This window comes from Ochotona curzoniae, unplaced genomic scaffold (genome assembly GCF_017591425.1).
Source record: "Ochotona curzoniae isolate NIBS_2020 unplaced genomic scaffold, NIBS_Ocur_1.0 contig_1071, whole genome shotgun sequence".
NCBI lineage: Eukaryota > Metazoa > Chordata > Mammalia > Lagomorpha > Ochotonidae > Ochotona > Ochotona curzoniae.
Window position 1 is genome coordinate 11487546 of NW_024464939.1, and position 22644 is coordinate 11510189.

General features: G+C 38.1%; 1 protein-coding gene across 2 annotated transcripts in view; it reads right to left on the reverse strand.

The window, feature by feature from the left end:
- Window positions 1–239: 239 nt before the first annotated feature.
- Window positions 240–22644, reverse strand: part of ZBTB10 (zinc finger and BTB domain containing 10) — a 28801-nt gene continuing 6396 nt past the window's right edge. The window contains exons 2-6 of one of the 2 annotated variants that reach the window (XM_040994065.1): window positions 18336–19227; window positions 9402–9500; window positions 5681–5785; window positions 5336–5508; window positions 240–5078 (exon numbers count right to left, since the gene is read on the reverse strand). In XM_040994065.1, coding sequence (XP_040849999.1) covers window positions 4773–5078; window positions 5336–5508; window positions 5681–5785; window positions 9402–9500; window positions 18336–19227 — 1575 coding nt within the window. In that variant the 3' untranslated portion in view covers window positions 240–4772. Of the gene's footprint in view, window positions 5079–5335; window positions 5509–5680; window positions 5858–9401; window positions 9501–18335; window positions 19228–22644 lie in introns of both variants that reach the window. The other variant, XM_040994058.1, reaches the window with a different exon arrangement.

Genomic DNA, 22644 nt, shown 5'->3' on the forward strand with positions numbered 1-22644 from the left:
CTGCTGTATCTTTAAGCAGCTCTGCAGAGCCCCAAGAGGTAGTGTGAAGTCATTTACACACTTTCATATGCAAATACGAAGAAACAAACAAATGTCCCACAGTACAAGGGAAAGTGCAGATACCTGAATTTTACACTAAGGTCAGAGTTTACAAAGGTATTCACCCACCCCAATTAGCCTAAATCACTCAGAGACCTGAATTGAGAGTCAATAAAATTCACAAAGGCAGAAGTTTAGTGCTCACAAGTTTATATTTTTTAGGTTTGATAAAGATTCTTGTGTATTTTCTAAATACACAGACAAAACAGTTTTGGAAGTTTACATACATGTCTTAGGACACTCAATATTAGGTAGGTAAATTACATTAAAAAAAATTGGTCTTCGTAAAAGATCTTCCCAAAGAGCTTTTACAAACAGCAGGCAGAAGAAAAGTGTTTTCATGTTTACAGTGTTTAAAATGCTGATTCTCCCATTTCATAACGGCCTCAACCACCCCTCTCCTCAACCCACAATTCTGTTTTCAATAGTGTACTGCAAATGCTAAGTACCCAATGTCATAGTATTCAGGGCGAGAAAACATCCTGTAAAGTGTGCTTATCCCTAACACATTTTAAGCTATCTAGATTAACTCAACTTCACTTAAAAGCAGGGATATAGCAGGGATAAAAAAAGTTTCATTTTAAATCCTAAAGTAACTAAGAAAACACCTGTTTTCTTTTCTTTTTTTTTTTTTTTAAAGTGTGTATATTATGTACCAAAGTTAAGCTTAAGGATCTGGGTGACTGAACAGCACAAAAACTGGGGCTTATAGCTAGTTATTCAGATAAAAATCATTCTTTAAAAAATGAAAATGCCACAGCCCATTAACAACAGCATGTGCTGTACTGAGGTTGTGTGTCTTCTTCTAATCTAAGTGACAAAACAAGCTGCTTCATCAGGAGAGAGTAGTAAGGATACTGGGTGGTGGAGGGAGACAAAATTCCTTACATAGCTGTTATACAGGGAAAATACAAATCTCCATAGAGAGCTCAAGTTCTACAAAAAAAGGTGTTCAGTGAGGCAGCAGTACAGCCACCTAGACAGAGCAAGGGCTGCAGAGTCAGACCTGGGCAAAGCCCTGCTCTGTCACAGCTGCTTACAATCAGGCAAGTGTTTGAATTTCTCTGAGCTTTTGTTCTATAAAACGGAGACAATAGCACCTACCTTGTAAGGGATTAAAGTATAATTGCACAATGGCAAACGTGGCACTCAAAGAAAAAAAGTCAGCTTTGGGGATCATTATCCAGAAAAATGAACCTAAGCCCTCCATGCTGTGTTCAAAAAAGTTCTAAAGATATAAATAAAGCTTATTTAAGTATTTTGTTTTAAAACCCAGTTTTCACCACACTTTCCCCCACATTATGCTACTCCAGCCATCTTCAGGCTTTCAATGGTGTTTTACACAAACATTTGTAAGGCCTGATCCTCTCACTTACTATTGCTACCCTCCTGGTTTCATTTCCTATTGGAGTATGTCCAAACTTTTACACATAACAAGTACCAGTGTTCTAACCATGTTTCTGAATTAATTCATTTGGCTCACTCTCCCCATCACGATGTTCTACTTAAACTAGCTAGTGCTTCCCCACCCTCCCCCCAAATTTGAAAGCTCTTTGTTTCTGTCCAGTTTTCCCTTCCTGTAATGTTTCAAAAGCTCTTTAACTGCTAAGGTGCTATATTTAGCAAATCATCTAATAAATAATGAAATGAGGGCGAAGAACTATGACAGAAGGGGTCACAAGGAAGTAACTGTCTGAGAATCCTAACAGTACACATGATCTTGACTTGTGAGAGGGTCTGTTGCTAGAGTAAATAGGAAAAAAAAAAAAACAGTTTACGTTCTTCTCCTTCATGAAAATTAAAAGCTCTAAAATACTTTCATTTAAAATATAAATTACAGGAGAAAAACTTTACCAACTGTGTTACACATAATTTTACCAGAGTTCCAGAGACAAAATTACGAATATTTCATGGTTATCTCTCTGAGACCAATCATAAGCTCTTAGTATCTATCAACTTCCTGAAATTGTTGTACTGTTAAGTCAGAAAAAGAATATACTTAAAAAAATAGAAACGTCCAGTAGTATACCTTAGTACTAAAACTATTCTTTACAAAAGATCTAGAAGGGCAAAGGCAGTCCCTTGAGATCATGAAACAAAATAAGTTAGGCAGTCAGCAAGTAGAAAAATCTGTCCATTCAGTTTCTGGTAAAATGTTTACTTCAAAGAAATTTTTATATAGGCTGAGGCTAATATATTCAAGAGTATAAACATTTTTCCTTTGGATTACCTAAAAACAAACTTTTTAAAGTAGCATACTTCAGTCGACTAAAAATATAGCCAAATCTTTCACAACACAACATTAAAGGTAATGGACAATTATAGAATACTTTAAATTAACAGTAACAAGCCATCTACATCAAATCTTGTTTCCAACTAAAACCAAAACAAAAGCACAACAATCCCGTAGTGTACCAAGTGTGTATTTCAATTTACTGTATGCAAACTCTAACAAAAATTTGGTCATAATTTACCAGATATACATAAATGATTTCAGTAATAAAAGAAAACTCAGTTTCCAAGAGAATAAGTTCATATCATATTTTCAAGAAAGTAAAAGTACATTACGAATGTAAAGCCAAGTCCAGTTTCTATGCAATAAGTGAACAATAGCCTAATAAAGCAGATTTAGGTGATTTTTTAAGATATATATCTTTGCTCTTTAATATATATTTATATATAGACAGATCTACCAATTGTAAACTATGGTTTATTTTAAAGGAAGGGGATAAATGGGATGCAAGAAATCTTTATGCTATACTTACATATTCACAAAGCAAAACATTTTACGTTTAAAATACTTTCTCATTCATAGTATCTTTTACCCAACTAATTTCTACTTTTGGACCTGCCCAGAATCACATCGTACTCATCTGTCTAGAACGCTGAGAATCAGGTGTACTCTTAGCTTGAAACAAAAGTCAGTTTACAGTTACGTAGAAATTACAACAAAAATTCAGATGACAAAAAACTGCATCTAACCATGTTAACTGTAAATCGGTTTTGATTTATCGAAGCAGAATCATCCTTGTCTAATGCTAAGCCATTTCTGCTGAGCTCAGAGACAACGACAAAGCCTGTCTCTTTCCAGCTGTCATCAGATGGAGCACCAAGAGGACTGTATCTGTCAACGCATCTTTGCAAATTTTCCCACACAACTAGGATAATTTAGTTACCTGATATGAAATAGGAAAATAGTCTATTTTCATGTAAAAACAAAAACTGAAAATATGACGTTCCTTAATCTTACAATGTACAATATGCTCCTGATAAATGTTGTACATGTTAGTACATGAAATGTTGCTTGGATTTCCATGGATCAGCTAATTCATTTGCCACCAGGCTAAATATATCTCTAGCAATTTCAACTTATATATCACTCTTTGTACCCTGAATTTAGTCAATAGAATAAAGCCTCTCATTATTTTATCTGTGAGATTCTTGCAGACTGTCGAATCAGGGTGAAAACAAATACTATATAAAGATGATACTGATTTTAAGGAATAGAAAAATAAACTAGCTTTATCAACCATCATTTCAAAACACTGGATATCCTGGCAAATATGAAACAAAAGAGAATGTACATTTTGTGTTAATTTTAATGATAAAAGGGCACAGGAATAAAAAACCTGATATTTCACTTATATTGCATAACAAGCTAACCAAACTGGACATGGAGCATAAATTACAAAACAAATTAATTATTGTTTCTATGACTTTTCTTTCAATTATATTTCTGTCTTTGCAATAAGTCTGAGGTATAGTACACTGGCAAAAATAATGAGGCAAACAAGAATAGTGCCAAAGTAACAGATACCCAAAACCGAATATCATGTCAGAAGACATCATATAGTAACCATTTATCAGATTAGAGCAGCAGGAGAAAGTTACTTCTAAATCATAATCATTTTAGTGGTATTTGTCAACTTCGCATCATCATTCTCTTCATTTGTGAAGTAGTAAAATTCATGTCAAAAAGGAAAAAGGGAGTGGGGGAAGTCAGTTAGTTCATTCCAATAAATTACCTCTCCAGTTCTTATAAACATGCCCATCAGCACAAAACTGAGAAATAATACCAGAGTCTTGGTTTAAGTTATGGAACAAATTAAAATGTAAAATACAAGAAAATAGAACCAATGGGGTTGAAAAAGCCCCTCACTGAAAATCTGTATTAAAAAAAATAAAATTAATAAAAATAAAAATAGAAACAAAGCTCTACTAGTAAAAACTAGCCTGAGTGGTTTGATGGACAGACTGATTGGGTCAACTGTCGCTGTACTTCCATAAATGGATTTTCTGCATTCATGTGGAAGTGGCACATGAAGAGTAAGCTCTGTAAGGACAGGTAAATATATTTCCAAAGGACCCAAATAGTTACTGTATATCCTATAAATAAAAAATATTTAACTTTGATAACTGACTGAGTATGTGGGGACTCCATGTAATCCAACCACATGGTTGTCTGCTGTACAGTCCTGTGCAAATACTTAAAAAAAAGTTTTTTTTTTTGTTTTTGCTTTTTTTGCTATAAGGCTTTGACCCTAGTTTTCACAGCAATGTTAACTAACTCATCCAGCATGTACCATATTTTGCAAGCCTTCAAGTTCAACAATCCAAATTGTCGATTCATATGATGTCCAAATGCAGCATCCTTGAGGAGTATAGTAGGTCAGTTAGTCATCTAGAGACATACACACATCTCCTGCTTCATCCCATCGAGGCGGATCATTCTGATCTTCTCCATCATCAACCAGCTCTTCATCAGCTTCTCCTACTTCATTCTCTTCATATTCTTCATCCCGAGGAAACTCTGTATCTTGTCCCTGATCCACACCTTCTTGCCCTCCTGGTTGTGATTTATCTGCACAGTCTACACAAACACCATAGCGCCGAGATCCATGCCTTATTCCAACACTGGCTGCTAACATGAAGATCTTCTTACATACCATGCATTTGTATTTTTTATCCTTTTTATGCACCTATTTGAAAGGGAAGGGAAACCCAAGGTAAGGATGGTATACATAACCGAACGCATCTGAACCACTCAAAACAGCCATTTAGTGATTAACTAGTTTACTGTTGTTTTCCTGAATGACAATCATTAGCAGCCCCTAAGATACATTCACGGTTTAACAAGATTAAGTATCAATCTTCCCTAAATTTGCAATTAACTGTCAAAAAATGCCTTTTAAGCTTCATTGATAGAGACCTCAAAGTTCAGAGTGCGTTTACTTACCAGGGAATGTCTTTTGACATGCTCTCTTCGAGTAAACAGCTTTCCGCAAATATCACAGCTGAATGATCTCACTCCCGTATGAATGAGCAAGTGTCTTTTTAGTGTTCGTCTGTATTTGGCTACATAGCTACAATGAGGGCATTTCAACTTGTTCATGATTAGAGATGATTCACCTGTGAGAATTAAAAAAATGTAAGTGTACTTATTAAACTTTTAAAAAATTCGTTATGAAAACATCTATTTCTTTCCCTGGGACTAGTAACAGACTTAGGGCTATCATTCATCCTTGAAATCTATACTCTTTGTTGCTAAAATTATTTCTAATTTTTATGAACCAATCCTTACCATTTTCCCAAGTTTCTTGTTTTGGCCAAGATTCTGGCAATAATCCATACTTGAAATCATTTGAAGTACCTGGCAATAATCCATACTTGAAATCATTTGCAGCACCTGGCATCAAACCATACTTGAAATCATTTGCAGCACCAGGCATCAAACCATACTTGAAATCATTTGAAGGACCTAATGCAATAAAAAGGATTATTAAGTAACAGTGGTAATAAAGATCTCTGTGAGAAACCAAAAAACACAGGCATATCCTCACAGCATTATATTAGAACATTCTAACTTCCATAAAAATTCTACATTTTTATAACTGAGGTGTCTCAATACTTTATTATGCACAATTAAACAAGTATGAAATGACCATGATTGAAAAAAAGTAAGTTTAGTTTAAAAAATAAAAACTACCAAGTGATGGGTTTGGTAAAGCATGTATTCCACATTCCACACTGGAGTGCTTGCAGAGTTCCAGCTCCTCTCCCTCCAATCTGCCTAACACACCCTGCAAAGCAGCAGATGATGGTTCAAACCCTGCAACCCATACGGGAGACGCAAACTTTGAAGCTGATCTCAGTTTGACTTGGTTCAATCCTGCAGGGAAGTGAACCAGCAGAGAAAGACAGCTGTCTCTCCCTTTCTGTGCCACTATGCCTTTCAAGTAGATGGAAATTAAAACAAAAACAAAAAAAGAAAGAAAACAGAAATACTAGCAAATGGTGGAGGTAAAAAAAAATGTAGCTTCACAATATATCCAAGACAGCACTGTAATTGTTCTTCTGTAATCTGAAACGATGCTGTCACCCAGAAGTCCCAACTATTACACTGGATATTCTTAATATTACACCCAAGACAATCACTACTCCAGGGACTAGCAGGTTAAGCCACAGCTTGCTATGCCAGGATCCCAGGAGCACTGGCTGCAGTCCTGGCTGCTCCACTTAAGCTAACTCCCAGTAAATGCACCCAGGAATGCAGAAGATGGTCCCTAACACCCTTGTGGGAGATCCAGATGGAATTCCAGGCTCTGCTTTGGCCTGTCCCACCTCCAGCTGTTGCTGCCTTTTCATCCTTTCTTTGTATCTCTTTCAAGTAAGTAAGTAATTAATAATAATAATAATTAACTGGCATAGAAAAAATGGATTAAGGATAAAGAATATAAACAGAAGATATTTGCAAAGCTAAACTTCTACACTCTCCCCTAGTATTTCTCTGGTCAAAAAGCTGCAAAGGCAACTAATCTCACTCACAATACAAGTTAGAGACCTTTACCATTCCTTAGGACCACGACCGCACCACACCCCTGGCCTCCTGGCCTGGGGGATGTGCCCCAGGGGAGGAGGCCCCCACTTCAAGGCACTCAGGTTTTCACTGCCCTGCCACAGAGGTCTGCAGGCCCTCCTTCAGGCAGCAATGTATGTTGAGCCTTAACCCTTTCAGGCGTTGAGACCCTCCAACAAGTACTGGATTGTTTTTTATTCTGGATTAGGCATGATTAATCAGTAAAGTACATTTATATATTCCAACATCCAACATACTCTAAAATACTGTTTCCATTCATTTCTGGATAGAGAGTATTAAATATTAAATCCCATACATGGATTTTTAAAAAGATTAATTTACTTTTATTGGAAAGGCAAATTTTATTATCATTCTATTTATTTATTTATTTTAAGAAAGATTTTCCATTTGCTGGTTCACTCCCCAAATGGTTGCAATGGCCAGAGCTGAGCTGATCAAAAGCTAGAATTCAGGAGCCAGGGGCTTCTTCTGGGTCTACCAGGCAGAAGCAGGATACTGAGACTTTGGGCCATCCTCCGATGCTTTCCCCGGTCACACACAGGGAGCTGGATGAGAGGCGGAGTGACTGGCACAGGAACTGGCACCCAGGAGATCTCAATGCTTGCAAGAAGAGGATTTAGCTACTAGGCTATAGCACTGGATCCAGATATCTTGGATTTTAATAATTGTAATAATTACCAATTTCCTAAAATATGGTCCCAACTATTTAATAAAGTGCCCCTATTTTAGAGTATTTTAAAGCTTAACTTCTTCACAATAAATGTAAATTAACTTGCAACTGGAATTCCGTTACCATACTTTCTGATTGTTAGGAATGCCTTCTGAATCCAGCAACTATGTATAACTATAAGGCATTGCTAGTAAAGGGCCAAGTCACTGAAGTGATTTCCATGGGTGAGGGATGGAGGGAGGATGAGAGCCTGTGGATATGTCAATTTTTAGTTTTTCATTTCAAACTCAAGTGTGTGCCTTAGTGGTTCATATTTCTTGTCACAGCCTATTCAAAAACAAAGGTAAGCTCCAACACAGCAAGGACCAAGCGTGTCTCACTCTCCTCTAGTTTTCCAATGTCAAAAACATACACTTGAGGCAGACAGATCACATTAAGGCCACTTCTGTGGAACTGTGGCTGAATTCTGCTCAGTGCACACACTTCAGAAAACCTGTAGCTGTTCTTTGTAAGGAATGCCTGTAGTGACTTTTTATCCCACCAACTTTCATACTCTAACTACTCCCCCGCAACACCCAGCACATTCATTTTTGGACCCTGACTTAATCGGATTTCATCCAATTTAGTGGTTTTCCTGTTCTTTTCTCATGACATCGACATCAATTAAGAACATCTGCAATACACCTGGGCTTATGTATATTTGACTTCTCACATTTAGATTCAGGTTAGAGATCTGTGTAAGAACACTATATTCTATGCAACCTACATTAACTGGTACTTGACTTCAGTTTGCTCTATTACTAAGTTTGGTCCTCAGTTCTCAATTGTAAACAAACCATTTCTCTTTTGTGATTGGAAACAATTAAAAACATTTTGAGAATCTACCAATATGCGATTCTCCACCAACCTTTTATCCACTTACAATGGCTTAATATCAACTGATGATCTTAAATTATTTCCCACTGGTATGGCACAGCAGCCTAGTGGCTAAATCCTTGCCTTGAATGCATCAGGATACCATATGGGTGCATGTTCATATCCTGGCTGCTCCACTTCCCTTCCAGCTCCCTGCCTGTGGCCTGGGAAAGCAGTCGAGGGACAGTCCAGGTCCCAGGAACCATGAACCCACATGGGAGACCCAGAAGCAGCTCCTGGCTTCAGATCGGCTCAGCTTTGGCTCTTGCTGCCACTTTGGACAGTGGATGGAAGATCTCTCTGTATCTCCTTCTCTCTGTAAATCTGACTTTCCAATTAAAAAAGTATCTCCCATGAGAGTTCCAAAATAGGTGTTTTCCCAATTCTACAAAGACCCAGTCCCCCTTTTATTCATAATATATTCATGAATCTTCTTATCTATATCCAGTGGTCTCCTCAAAGTATAGCTAATAAAAATGATTTTTAAAAATCAGCATTTATTATAGCAATCTATCAAATCTGATTAAAATACGTTACTCAACTATTCTGATTTTCATTCTGTCCATATACCAGGAGGAAGCCCTACATCTGTAATAATCTAACAACATGTAACATTTACATTTTTTAAAAACCTCTTAAATGCCTCCTCAAACACAACTTAAAAGATCCATCAAATTTGTATTGAACCAGTTCCCAAACTGCCTACCAAAGCGATTCACATGACCTTCTCCACAAACGGGAACTCCATGCAATAGGCTCCACAACTTTACCTGTATACAAATATTTCCCAATCTTCAAATTCTCTTCAATGTACTTTTGCTAAAGTCTTAGTGTACCTACCAGCATCACCTCCGTCTTGACCAGCACAAGCATCAGCCAATAAATTTGCATTCACATTCCTATCACCATCTGGCCCTGAGAGGAGAGCACCATCCAAATCTGCAAAGGAAATGCACAGCGATTCACTTACAGACCGTACCACAGCCACATCACCCAAAGCACCTCCTCCTGGACTGATTTCCTATGCCAATAAATAAAAGAACACATGTGAAGTTATCTCCTGTATGCTGAACACAAGGCAAAGTCAATCTAAATCACTACTGAAAATATAAAACAAGCTAAGTGTCAAGAGATTATTCCTGCCTTGCTCATCTTGTCATATCTAAAACATATGCCCCCTGTTTTTGGATAAATATCCAGCAAACGTGAATGAACACATTATTCTTGAGCTACACACATTTTAAAATTCTTAGAGAAATCGAGTCAGTGTGCTGCTAACAAACATTATCCACTACATGGAATAATAATAGCCATAAAACAATGCATGAATTGATTATTCAAGATCTTCAACCACAACAGTGAACAAGGATGAACTGGCTGACAACTGTGTGAAACTCTCCGTTTCTTCATTCACATTCACCTAGGTCATAGTGCAAGAACTTGAGTGGATGGTGCAAAATAAACTGTTCCACGTACGGCTTCTTCGTCCCCCAGCTCTCCTGACGACACAGCCCATACTCTCAGGTTTCTAACTTCACAGGGAATAACTAACCATACAGGTGTGCCTTAGGACAGGTAAAGTAGAAAAGGTTGGAAAGGAAAATTATACAGAGCCAAAGTGAAGGAGAAGAGGAAAAAAGGCAGATTACTTCTAGCATATGTTTGCCTAATATTACTCATTAAATAACATTCATAATTTTATTTAAAAATTTTTTTAAAGATTTATTTCTTCTGGGCCTGGCACAGTAGCCTAGTGGCTTAAGCCCTCGCCTTGCATGAGCCAGGATCCCACATGGGCACTGGTTCTATTCCATCCACTTCACTGCTTGTGGCCTGGGAAAGCAGTTGAGGACGGCCCAAAGCCTTGCCACCCTGCACCTGTGCGTGAGACCCGAAAGAGGCTGAGGGTTCCTGATTAGCTCAGCTCTGGCTGTTTACAGTCACTTGGTGAGTGAATCATTGGATGGAATAATTTCCTTTCTCTCTCTATTCCTCTTTGTAAATCTGACTTTCCAATAAAAAATATCCAAAGCCAGGAGCCAGGAGCTTCTTCCTGGTCTCCCATGTGGGTGCAGGGTCTCAAGGCTTTGGGCCATCCTTGACTTTCCCAGGCCACAAGAAGAGAACTGGACAGGACGTGGGGCTGCCGGGATACGAACCAGCACCCATATGGGATCCCGGCGCTTGCAAGGTGAGGACGTTAGATGCTAGGGAACCGCGCTGGGTCCTAAACCTAAAGATACTAATACAATTTTGTAGTTGACAGCCCCTAATTCTCAGGTGATTTTTATAAAAGATTTTTTAAAATTCAGCCATTGCACCAGCCCCTTGGTGTATCTTTTTATCTTTTAAAAAGATTTATATATTTTATTGGAAAGGCAGGTGTACAGAGAGGAGGAGAGACAGATCTTCCATCCAATGATTCACTCCCCAAGTGGCCGCAATGGCCAGTGCTGCACCAATCCGAAGCCAGGAGCCAGGAACTTCTTTCCAGGTCTCCCACATGGGTGCAGGGTCCCAAGGCTTTGGACTGTCCTCAACTGCTTTCCCAGACCACAAGCAGGGAGCTGGATGGGAAGTGGAGCAGCCGGGATAGAACCGGCGTCCATATGGGATCCCAGCGTGTTCAAGGAGAAGATCTTAACCATTATGCTATCGCGCCGGGCCCTGGTGTTTCTTTTAAAAGACGAACACTGAGGATCAATAAAAACAAGCACTAGATCTTCAAGCCCTAGTTAAGTTCTAATGAAAAAATGTTTTAGTTTTTTGGCTTGTGGCTTATGCTTCTAACATATCCCATCAAAAAGACACCTAAAAGGTTAGCAAAACATCTGGAATCTCTAAAAGAAATCAAATCCAGGGCAATAAACTTATTACAAAAAACATGGGGTAAGATGCTAAGTTATTATGCTGTTATAAATTCCTTTGGGCAAAATGTAGCATAGTATTTGGAGGTTTTAGGAAAGTAGTAAGTACAACACTGCAATGGAGTCTGGGGAAGCATCTATAACCAATCACTAACATTTCTAGAACAAGGCCTGAACAGACATTTAAAGAACTAAATTAAAAAATGTAACTTTTGCTGTTAAAATGATAAGTTTTGGGCTCTGAAAGCTTTTAAAGATCATAAGACTATGAGGTGGAAGATCTATTTCACGAAAGAATACAGTGTTATTTCAGACACATTCACAGCTAGCTCAGTGACAGAACTTCAGCCCAATGCTTACTTCCTTCACCACAGCCAAACACCACGAACACTTCATACACCAAAGTCATTTTTTCCAGCTTTTTTTAAAAAATAACTTTTTAAAAACAATGATTACATGGTTGATCAGGGTGGGAAGGACCAAGGTTTAGAGAAAATCGGGTGAATTCATGGCTTCCAAATTTGCTATTTTTTCTTGTTGTTCCTGAGCATACACTAAATTTATATAGAATGATTAAAACAGGAGATAATAATCTGGCCTATTTCCAAAAACTTCAGATCAGGTTTCATAGTTTAAATATTTAATCATTTAAAAAAGCATTTTTAAGATTCTTCAGTGCTCAAAAATGGTACAAAAAAGGATACCAAGCATCAAAACGCTGAAGGCACAAATAATTCTAATTATTCATTACTTCAAATACACATACCTCACAAAGATTTCTTAAAGATACCTAGTTTAAAGATGCTTTTTCTCAAAATCGTTTTCCAAATACTAACTTAGAAATCCTTGAACTGAAAGACAATTACATAAATTAAGCCTGACTTCACCTCTACTTGTCAGGATTAATAGATTTACAAACATTGCTAAAATTACTTTCCCATTACAACAAATATAAGACTAGATGAGAAAACAAATTTCAGATTAATTAAAACAACTAAATTATACCTTACATCTGAAAGTCAGTGAAGCATTACAAAACACATCAATCTTCAACAAAAGCTATATTAGCTTTTGTGAGAGATAAACATCCATAACAATCTGTCGTACTTGCTAGGAAACACTTGAAGAAGCCATGCAAGCTACACCCTCTTACTCAGCTCACTGTCTATCCGGAATCGGAACTGGACTCTGTCATCCTGCAGCGAGGATGCTCCTCCCTTTTCACAAAGCCTGTTTAGCACCTCAGACACAATTGCATTAGGGAAATTATATTTATACATACTATTAGCATGATTAATTCTTACTTTTTTGCTAATGTCACTTCAAAATTTATTTTAAAATTAATTATGTTCATTTCTAATACAGATACGCAGAGTCCAATTATTTTTCAATGGGTAGAACTGGAGCTACAGCTGGCATATACATAAAGCCTAGACTCGGGAAACCATGCCATCAGTTCAAACCATTAAGAGACCAAAAAAGCAATTTGACTTGTACTGATTAAATGCAATATGAATGTTTAATAAAAAAATTATGCATCATTTTTACTTCCTCAATCTAGCTTTGAATCTTAGGTTTTTTACCTTCTTATATATAATTAAAATATTTAGGGGCTGACATGTTGGCTCAACTGGCCAATCTTCTGCCTACAGGTACCAAGATCCCATACAAGTACCACTTGATGTCCTGATTGTTCCCTTCCCCATCTAGCTCTCTGCTAATGCCCTGGGAAAGTAGTGGAGGATGGCCCAAACTTGGGTCCCTGCAACTGCATGGGGGACCGAACAAGCTTCTGGCTTTGGATAAGCTCAGCTCTGACCACTGCAGTCATTTTGTAGAGAGAACCAGCAGATGAAAGACCTTTCAATCTCCCCTCTTTGTAAATCTGATCTGCCTTGCCAACAAAAGTAAATTTTAAAAACCCATAATGTTTGACAGTTGCAAGTCAGCAAGACAATGAGAGAGCATTTCCACCATGGCAGTTCATGAATGCCGCCATCTTTCCGTCAATTTTAGAAACTGTTTTTGACACCAATGCAACAGAAGTAATTCACAAGTTCCACTTGTATCCAAACATCAGACATGATCAGGATAATCCCAGCAGTGAGAACTACAGGCTAGATCCTTCAAGATTTAAAATACCAATCACCACCAAAAAAAATCAAACCAAACATCTGAATAAAATTCCTGACAACTATGGTATGGATTTACCTTAGTTCAATTTTTAAAAGATTTATTTATTTATTTATTTATTTATTATCTGACAGGCAGGTTCACAGAGAGAGAGAGATTGAGAAAGATCTTTCATCTGCTGTTTCACTTCCCAAATAGCCACAATGGCCAGAGCTAAGCCAATCCGGAGCCAGGAGACTCTTCTAGGTCTTCTACAGGAGTGCAGGGTCCCAAGGACTTGGACCACCCTCCACTGCTTTCCCAGGCCATAAGCAGAGAGCTGGATCAGAAATGGACAACTGGAACATGAACCAGTGCCCATAAGGGATGCCAATGCTGGCAGTGCAAGATGAGCCTATGGAGACACGTACGGTCCATCTTACCTGTCTCCAACAGCCATCCCAAACCAGCTCCAACATTACACACCACAAAATATTAAGAGTTTACAACATACTTTAAAAACTGTGAACTTAACCTGGGGAATCACACTTCCTATAAGGGATTCACAAATCCAAATATGCCAACAATTCATAGACTGAGTAATTCTTATGCCTTTCCAGATATTTACTACAGAATTTAAAAGCCATCGGATAGGATCACAAAAAACAATTTTATTATTTTCAATAAATGGAAATTAGAGATTAAAATCAAGTAGATATATAAAAATAATTTAAAGTTAAATGGGATTAATTTAAACAAACAAAAAACAGGAATCAACCAGCTTAGTGGTTAATTCCAAGCACTTAATGAGACAGGCCTAAATATGAAACCTGCCTCTCTACTTTAACTAGTCAAACAACCCTGAGAAAGGTCTTAACCTTGGTAAACAGGCCCACTGTGGTCTACAATGGTCAGAAAACTGTCTGGAAGGTTATAGCAAACTGTGCACATTCACCAGACAGAAGAAACAACACTTAGCTTAGAAAAATAGGACTTTTGAAGAATTTCTTAAGTATCTAGCATTTGTAGGACTATCAAGCAGATTAGAGGGATTTAAGATTGGGTTCAAATTCTAGTCGAAATGACAGATTTATGATGTTTTTTTTTTTTTTTTTTTGTAGATTTATTTTTATTATTTTTTCATTGGAAAGGCAGATATACAGAGAGGAGAGACAGAGAGGAAGATCTTCCGTCCGATGATTCACTCCCCAAGTGAGCGCAATGGGCCGATACTATGCCGATCCGAAGCCAGGAGCCTCTTCCGGGTCTCCCACACGGGTGCAGGTTCCCAAAGCGTTGGGCCGTCCTCGACTGCTTTCCCAGGCCACAGGCAGGGAGCTGGAAGGGAAGTGGGGCTGCCGGGATTAGAACCGGCGCCCGTATGGGATCCCGGGCGTGCAAGGCGAGGACCTTTAACCACTTGCGCCACCGCGCCGGGCCCGACAGATTTATGATGTTAAAGAAAAGCAAGTTCTGGCTCAAAACAAAACTTCCTAACCATCATTCAACCAGCACTGGAATAGGCTGCATAAAAAAGTAATCTCTACAGCATGCAAACAGAGTAAGGCCGAGATTAGCATTTGATACAAAATATACAGCACTGCAAAACTAACATGAAAAAGCTTCAATGGTCCTCCTCAGCTTTAAGAGAGAGTGAGCTGACCTTGACAGCTCATGTGCTTTTCTTTTCATTTCTGTAATAATCCTATAAAATAAGTATATATTATATTAAAGGTGAGGAAAAGTAAGGAGGAGCATGTTTGATCATGCTAGCACAAGTGGCAGAACAGACTTTCAAATCCATGTCTCTTTCCATTGTATCAGATCAAGCTTGCCTCATAGCATAATCACCTGTAGAACTTTAAAAAACTGTAGCATTCACACTGGATACCAACTAAATTGGAGGAGAAGAGAAATGGGCATCACGGCATGCAATGCTCCCAAATGATTCCAATGTACTGCTGTGACTAAGACCCATTGTTCTATACCAAGGGTTGGCAATAATGTTTTATGGAACACACCCACATTCATTTGCTTACATATTACCCATGATTGCTTACAGGCTACAAATTGTGGAGTTGAATAGCTGACCTCCTGGCCAGGAAAGCCGATAATATGCCAGGACTTCAAATATTTCATGAAAAATGGAATTACGAGCTAATTACTTTCATGGAAAAAAATCAAGAGTTAATGCAGAAGTTGCCAGCCCGTAACTCTACACATTACATGCAAATCTAATACTTTAATAAAGACCCATTTTGTATCGCTTAGTCAAGTTGAATCTAAAGACACTAAAGTTTTTAAAGTGTTTAAATACAGCACATCACTGATACAACCAAATTTGCTGCATCAGAAGCAAAGCTCAGGGCCTGGAGTGAAGGCTTGGTGGCTAAATCCTTACTTTGCATGTACTGGGATCCCATATGGACACTGACTCGTATCCCAGCTGCTCCACTTCCCATCCAGTTCCTTGTTTGTGGCCTGGGAAAGCAGTAGAGATGGCCCAAATCCCTGGGACCCTGCACTCATGTGGGAGACCTAGATGAAGCTCCTGGCTTCAGATCAGCTCAGCTCTGGCTGTTGCAGCCACTTGGGGAGCGAATCAGTGGACAGAAGATCTTTCTTTCTGTATCTCCTTCTCTATGTAAATCTGCCTTTTTAATAAAAATAAATAAATCTTTAAAAAGTTCAAATGCCATAGTGGTATTATGATCATAAAATTATCTTAAATAAATTATGACTTATTAAAGACTTAGTGTACCAGCAGCAATAGTGGAGATTCTTGCTAGTGGAGAATTGCTTTTTCAAAGCATGCACTGTGGCTTATCATTCATATTAAATCATTCCAATTGCCCTTATTTTAAGAATGATGTAGCTCTCTGAATGGTTCTGCTCTCAATCAGCTTTCCCCATAATCTGCTTACTCTTTACAAGAACAGTGGTTGTGTATGGCCACACTGAGATGTATTTAAAAACACTACAGTGCTCCTAGCACACTGGAATCATCACACTACAGAAAGAAACTTTACTCTCTAACAATGTCTTGGGTGTTTTCCTGATAAAAACTTGATGTAAAGCATAAATAAAAAGATCAGCACACTATCAGTTACACACACATGCTGATTTTTCACAAAGCATTTCTAACTACTGACGTCTAACTCAGATATAAAAAGCCAGAGAAGCCATTTCACAGGAATACTATGACATTTTGCCTTCTGGGAAATAAAAAAAGATGACTCTTTGAAATAATGTACTCCCCCCTAATATTAAGCATCAAACAACTGAATAGTCAACACTGAATAGTCAAACTGCTTGGATACAAAACAAGCATCAAATCTCATGACAGCAGTATACAAGGAGGTTTGCATAGGAAACCTCAAACCCCCCGAGCTGCTTTTTAAAAATGTTGGACAAAGCCCAACCAAAGCAAAAACAGTTTAAATCTTTCTAAACTTGTAACAATGGTCCTATAACCCAGTTAAAAAAAAAAACACGCAATGATATTACTAGGATTGTTATGTATTTTTTTATATTGAACAGAAAGGTCTCAGATGTCTCTCAACTAATGGAAAGGAGAATAAAAATTAAATGAAAGTAGACAAATGAAGAATATTTCAGCTTCCATTAAGATTTGTGGTTAAAAAAAAAAAAAAGCAGTTCCAAAACACATTTATAATAACCTGTATGTAACTTGAAAGATTCTATAAAATGTTAAATAACAAAAATACTTAAGCTAGCTAGGAGTTGTCAGTAATTTAATAATACATTGTGGGCCCAGTGCAATAGCCTAGTGGCTAAAGTCTTCGCCTTGCACGTGCTGGGATCCCAAATGGATGCCAGTTTTAATCCCAGCCGCCCTGCTTCCCATCACGCTCCCTTCTTGCGGCGTGGGACCCTGCACCTGCGTGGGAGACCAGGAAGAGGCTCCGGGCTCCTGGATCAGTGCAGCTCCAGCTGTTGCGGCCACTTGGGGAGTGAGCCAGTGGATGGAAGTTCTTCCAGTCTTTCCTCCTTTCTGTATATCTGACTTTTCAATAAAAATAAATCTTTATTCCTTATGAAGGACTACACTATTGTAGTAAAATGGGAAAAATCTGTCAGGGGGGTGGGAATTTTGGAGGGAATCCCAGCCTGTACGAAATTGTACCACATAGTTCAAAATTCAAAATAAAAATACATTAAAAATAAATAAATCTTTAAAAATAAAAATTGTATATTACAACCAAAGATTCTACCCCAGCACTAGGTATATGGACAGCATTAAAATCGGGAAAGAAAAAGCCTTATGTGAAGTCCGTATTTCCTTTTAAGAGACTGAATATCTCTAACTTAGAATTTCTTGAATTTACAATGGTGCAAAGTATACTCACTTCAATCACTGTTTTTCACTTTTAGCACTGTTTTCACAAAATCATTTCTACACCTAAGCACACAAAATGTGCTTTGTGTGAAATAATTTTGCCTAACTGTAAAATAATTTACATATTCTGAGCACATTTCAAGCTAGGCTAGGCTAAGCTATAATGTCTGGTGGATTTGGTACGCTGCTAAATTCTTTTTCAACTCTAGACATTTTCATCAGAATGGGGCATCTATACAGGCTATGCCATGGTCATCAACACTTTTTGAGAAACCTGCACACACAACATCTAGGGAAAGACAGACAATATATTAAACTGACTCCCCCTCTTCCATTGTAAATATAAATTCAGCATTACTTTCATACTAAAGAATTTTAATTAAAATACACTCTAGAATTAGAATAAACAGATATCTTTGCATTTGCAGTGTTTACCTGGTTCTTCCTTGACGATTAGTGTCTTGTTTTCTTCTGGATAGGCAACAGGTGGTTGCATCACTGAGCAATCTTCCAAATTTGCTTCATTATTAGGTGGTATGTTATAAATAAATCTCTTTGTAGTTTGGTTTTTTCTCCTTGTTTTGCCAGTCTCTTGAATTCCCTGGGAGCCCATATTGTTCCAAATAAACACTTTCGTTTGACCTGGAGATTCATTTTCAGCCAACTCAGGAGAACCATCCTGGACCCAATTATTGTCACTCATTTGGTAGTTTTCTATTTGGCCCTCATCGACATTACAACCATCATTTTCAATTTTTAAATTACTTGCCAAACTGGTAAGATTCCGTGTTGCCCAAAAGCTGGCAATTTTTTGATCCCGCGATGAAGACAGACCATCTCTATTAACTGGTTTTCTATTATTATAGTCCACAACTACAGACTCTGGAGCTTCTGATTTAATGCTTATACTTAAGGCATCTTTAATGAAATTTCGGCAAGTCTGGACAACTTCACTCATTTGAAGATAGCTGGCCACTGTCATCACTTCAATGGCATTTTGGCTTGTGAGCACCAGGTTACCAGAATATAAGAAGTCCAAGATGACTGAAAAACCTTGAACTGCAGCAACGTCTAAATGGGTAGTATTTTTTTGGTTAGGGACTTCTTTGTTTGACTCGCAATATAAAGTCTTAAAGAAACGGCTGCCTGCAACCAGGATGTTCTTATGCGCTTTAAAGATTTTTCCGCTCACCACAATGCTGACATCACAAAGGATACCTTGCTTTCTCTGTTCGTCTAGTTCTCGAAGAAGCTGATAGCAATAAGAGTTCTCATTTGGTCTGCTATTAAAATCACAGTACCCCTCCTCTGGTGGTATTTCTGACTCCTGTAATTGGATGAAAAATATAAATATTAAATTTTGCTTACTTTTTAAAAGTCCTCAAATCAAGAACACATCTAAACATACTTTTTAAGTAAACACTAATCAGGTATGCTAATTTGTGATAACCATTTTGCACTGAGACAAAAGGTACATCATCCCAAACAACGAAAGGCACAGCCCGTCAACAGATGTAACCCACTGCTGCCATCCAAACACTCTCCACTTCTGACTGAAGATCACCAGGACTTCATTTAAATAACAGGCAGCATATTACTCATCTCAAATACAAACTAAGGACATAAACTGATTTTATTTAAAATGAAAAGAGCAAAAAATTTTTAAAAAAGAAAAGAGCAATTATTTTCTTAAAAAAATCTTTAACTCTAGGAATCAGATTAATTTATCTCAGATGGGAAGGCAACAGTCTGCCTCTGTGAACTTAATATATCAATAGTAAAATATTATGGACACATCATCCTATCATGCACTATTTAAAAAGTAAACTCCAAGTCTGCGGCAAACACTGATATCAAGCAGTTTAGGTCAGCGGAGTTCATTAAATCTAGTAAGAGATAAAGACCCTAAGGAGAAAATGATTCAATTACAGAAATGCTTAATTATTTAATTACTAATCACCTTTCAAAATGCCTTCTCTTTTTAGGATCAAACACATCAACAGTAAAGCAAGACATACATCTCTGAATTCAGAATTCCTTATGTTTATAAAATTTGCCAATTACAGCTCTATTTAAATTGCTAAAGAAGGTAATTTCCTATGCAACAATGAAAGAATCTGTACTATAAAATATAAAAGAGTACAATCTAATTTCAGACTGTTGCTGGTACCAATGATCAACTGCGTGTCCTTGAGCAAGTCACTATCCCTGAGAGCTTTCGTCTTAACACAATACAGCAGTATCGTAACTGTTATAATCATTTTATGACTTTGTCATTGCATTGCTAGGTGAGTAAGCTCCCTTGCAGCTCTGTGTTTCTCCACCACTTTGACTAGTGCTTACACACGATTTAATAACTTTGTTAAAGAAATGAAGGAAATCACTTTTCCAAGAGAAAACCTGCTTGATCATTTCCAGTAGAAAAGGTAATTGAAAATGCTACCCTGATTTAAGTGCTAAAACTTTTCATGACTTCTTAGGCACAAAGCACTAATATACATATGGATTGTTTCTTAAGATAATGAAACAGATCCAAGATCCTATTACCACAGAGAAAGACATGGAACAGGATATGTGTAAGTGTGTTTGAAAGATTGAAGGGAGGAAGGATAACAGGATAGAGGACTTTGAAAGAATTCTTGAATGCTTTATAAATGGAGGATTCCTAAACAATCACCAAATCCAACTGATCCAGTGAGGAGTGTATCTAATTATAGCATATACTTACATGCTATATAAGTGTATTCACACACCCACAATGGTTTTAACTTCCGAGTCCTGGTCCCAAAACGTCATATACACTCAAACTAAACCACAATCTATCTAACGAACCTGGGAAGTCGACACAGATGCCACCTGGGCCAAGCAAGCACTGTGGCACAAGTTAAGCTTGTGTGGATGCTACTGCTATCCCTTGCTGCTGCTTACTGGAGTCCCAGCTGCTGCACTTCTGATTCAACTCTGCTACTCTGTCACAGAAGGCAGCACAGGACGTCCCAGGAGCTTGGGACCCTGCCATCCCGTCGCAGACAAGAATGGAGTTCCTTGTGGCATGGCCTGCAGGCATTTGTGAAGTGAACCATCTTTCAAGAAACAAATACATAAACTGTCAAAAGTTTTACTCACTTTAACATCTTGTATATTAAATAAACCAGCCTTGTGTGACATTTCAAACCATTTGGCAGACACAAATGAAAACACTTAGGACATGTATGACTAAATAATAAAATAAGGGCCTGGTGGGGTAGCCTAGTGGCTAAAGTCCTCGCCTTGAATGCACTGGGTGCCATATGGGTGCCAGTTCTAATCCCAGCAACCCTGCCTTCCATCTGGCTCCCTGCTTGTAGCCTGGGAAAGCAGTTGAGGACGGTCCAAAGTCTTGGGACCCTGTACCTGTGTGGGAGACCTGGAAGAGGCTCCAGACTCCTGGCTTCAGACTGGCTCAGCACCGGCCATTGCAGCCACTTGGGGAGTGAATCATTGGACAGAAGATCCTCCTGTCTCCCCTCCTCTGTGTATATTTGACTTTGCAATAAAAATAAATCAATCTTTTTTAAAAAAAAGTAAAATACTCAGTATTGTAATTACTGTTATGGTTTAACTTTCTATAAAGGCATCGTAATGTTTATTTGCTGTCCCTTTTGAAACTGAACAAAATTTCATTAATTAGGCCTGGCAAGTTAGCTTAGTGGCTCAAGTCCTTATCTTGTATGTGCTGGGACCCCATAAAAGCGCTGGTTCTAATCCCGGCAGGCCCCACTTCCCATCCAGCTCCCTGACTGTGGCCTGGGAAAGCAGTCAAGGACGGCCCAAAGCCTTGGGACCCTGCATCCCAAGGCTTGGGAAGAAGCTCCTGGCTCCTGGCTTTGGATCAGCTCAGATACAACTATTGTGGCTGCTTGGGGAGTGAATCAGCAGTTGGAAGATCTTCTTCTCTGTTTTTCCCTCTCTCTGTAAATCTGACTTTCCAATAAAAAAATCTTTATAACATTTTAAAAATTAATTTGCTTCTGTTCTCTACAGAATATTCTTGACACTAAACTTTGCTATACATGCTACACCTGGTCAGCCAGCTTAACTGGTTCAATATTCTAAGATATCATAATTTAGGTATGAACGTGTGGGAGAAGCAAAAAATGTTAGACCCTGAATAGAATGACAGCACTTGCATAGCATTTGTGCAAGCAGTGAATTAAATTAAGCACTTCCAATCCAGAGCTGGCTGTGTTTTTATTATCAAGCAGTTCAAAGCACTTGAGGAGGTGGCTCCCACTGGCAGTCATCCTAGGCTATGGTCACCAGATCCTTAATTTGGGGAGGATAATTCAGTATTTCTAAGACTCTGTCTTCATCACACCAAATGTCCTAGCTTATCAAAAACTCAAGACAAAAGTAATCTACTGGGTTCCAGAGTGATGGCTCAATGATTAACTCCTGGCCTTGCATGCGCGCACGCATCCACACACACTGAAACCATATATGGATGCCGGCTTATGTCCTGACTGCTCCACTTTCCATACAGCTCCCTGAAGATGGAAGATTACTGCTTCTCCTCCTGTCTATGGGTCTGCCTTTCCAATAAAAATAAATAAATCCTTAAAAAAGGAAAAAACAAATATCTAACCAGGGAGATGAGGCAGTTTTGAAAAATATTTGAAAGATAAAAACATTAACAAAACTTAAGTGATGCAACAGATGGGAGAAGACACAGGAATCTACAGAAGTCTCAGCTTTTTTTTTTAAA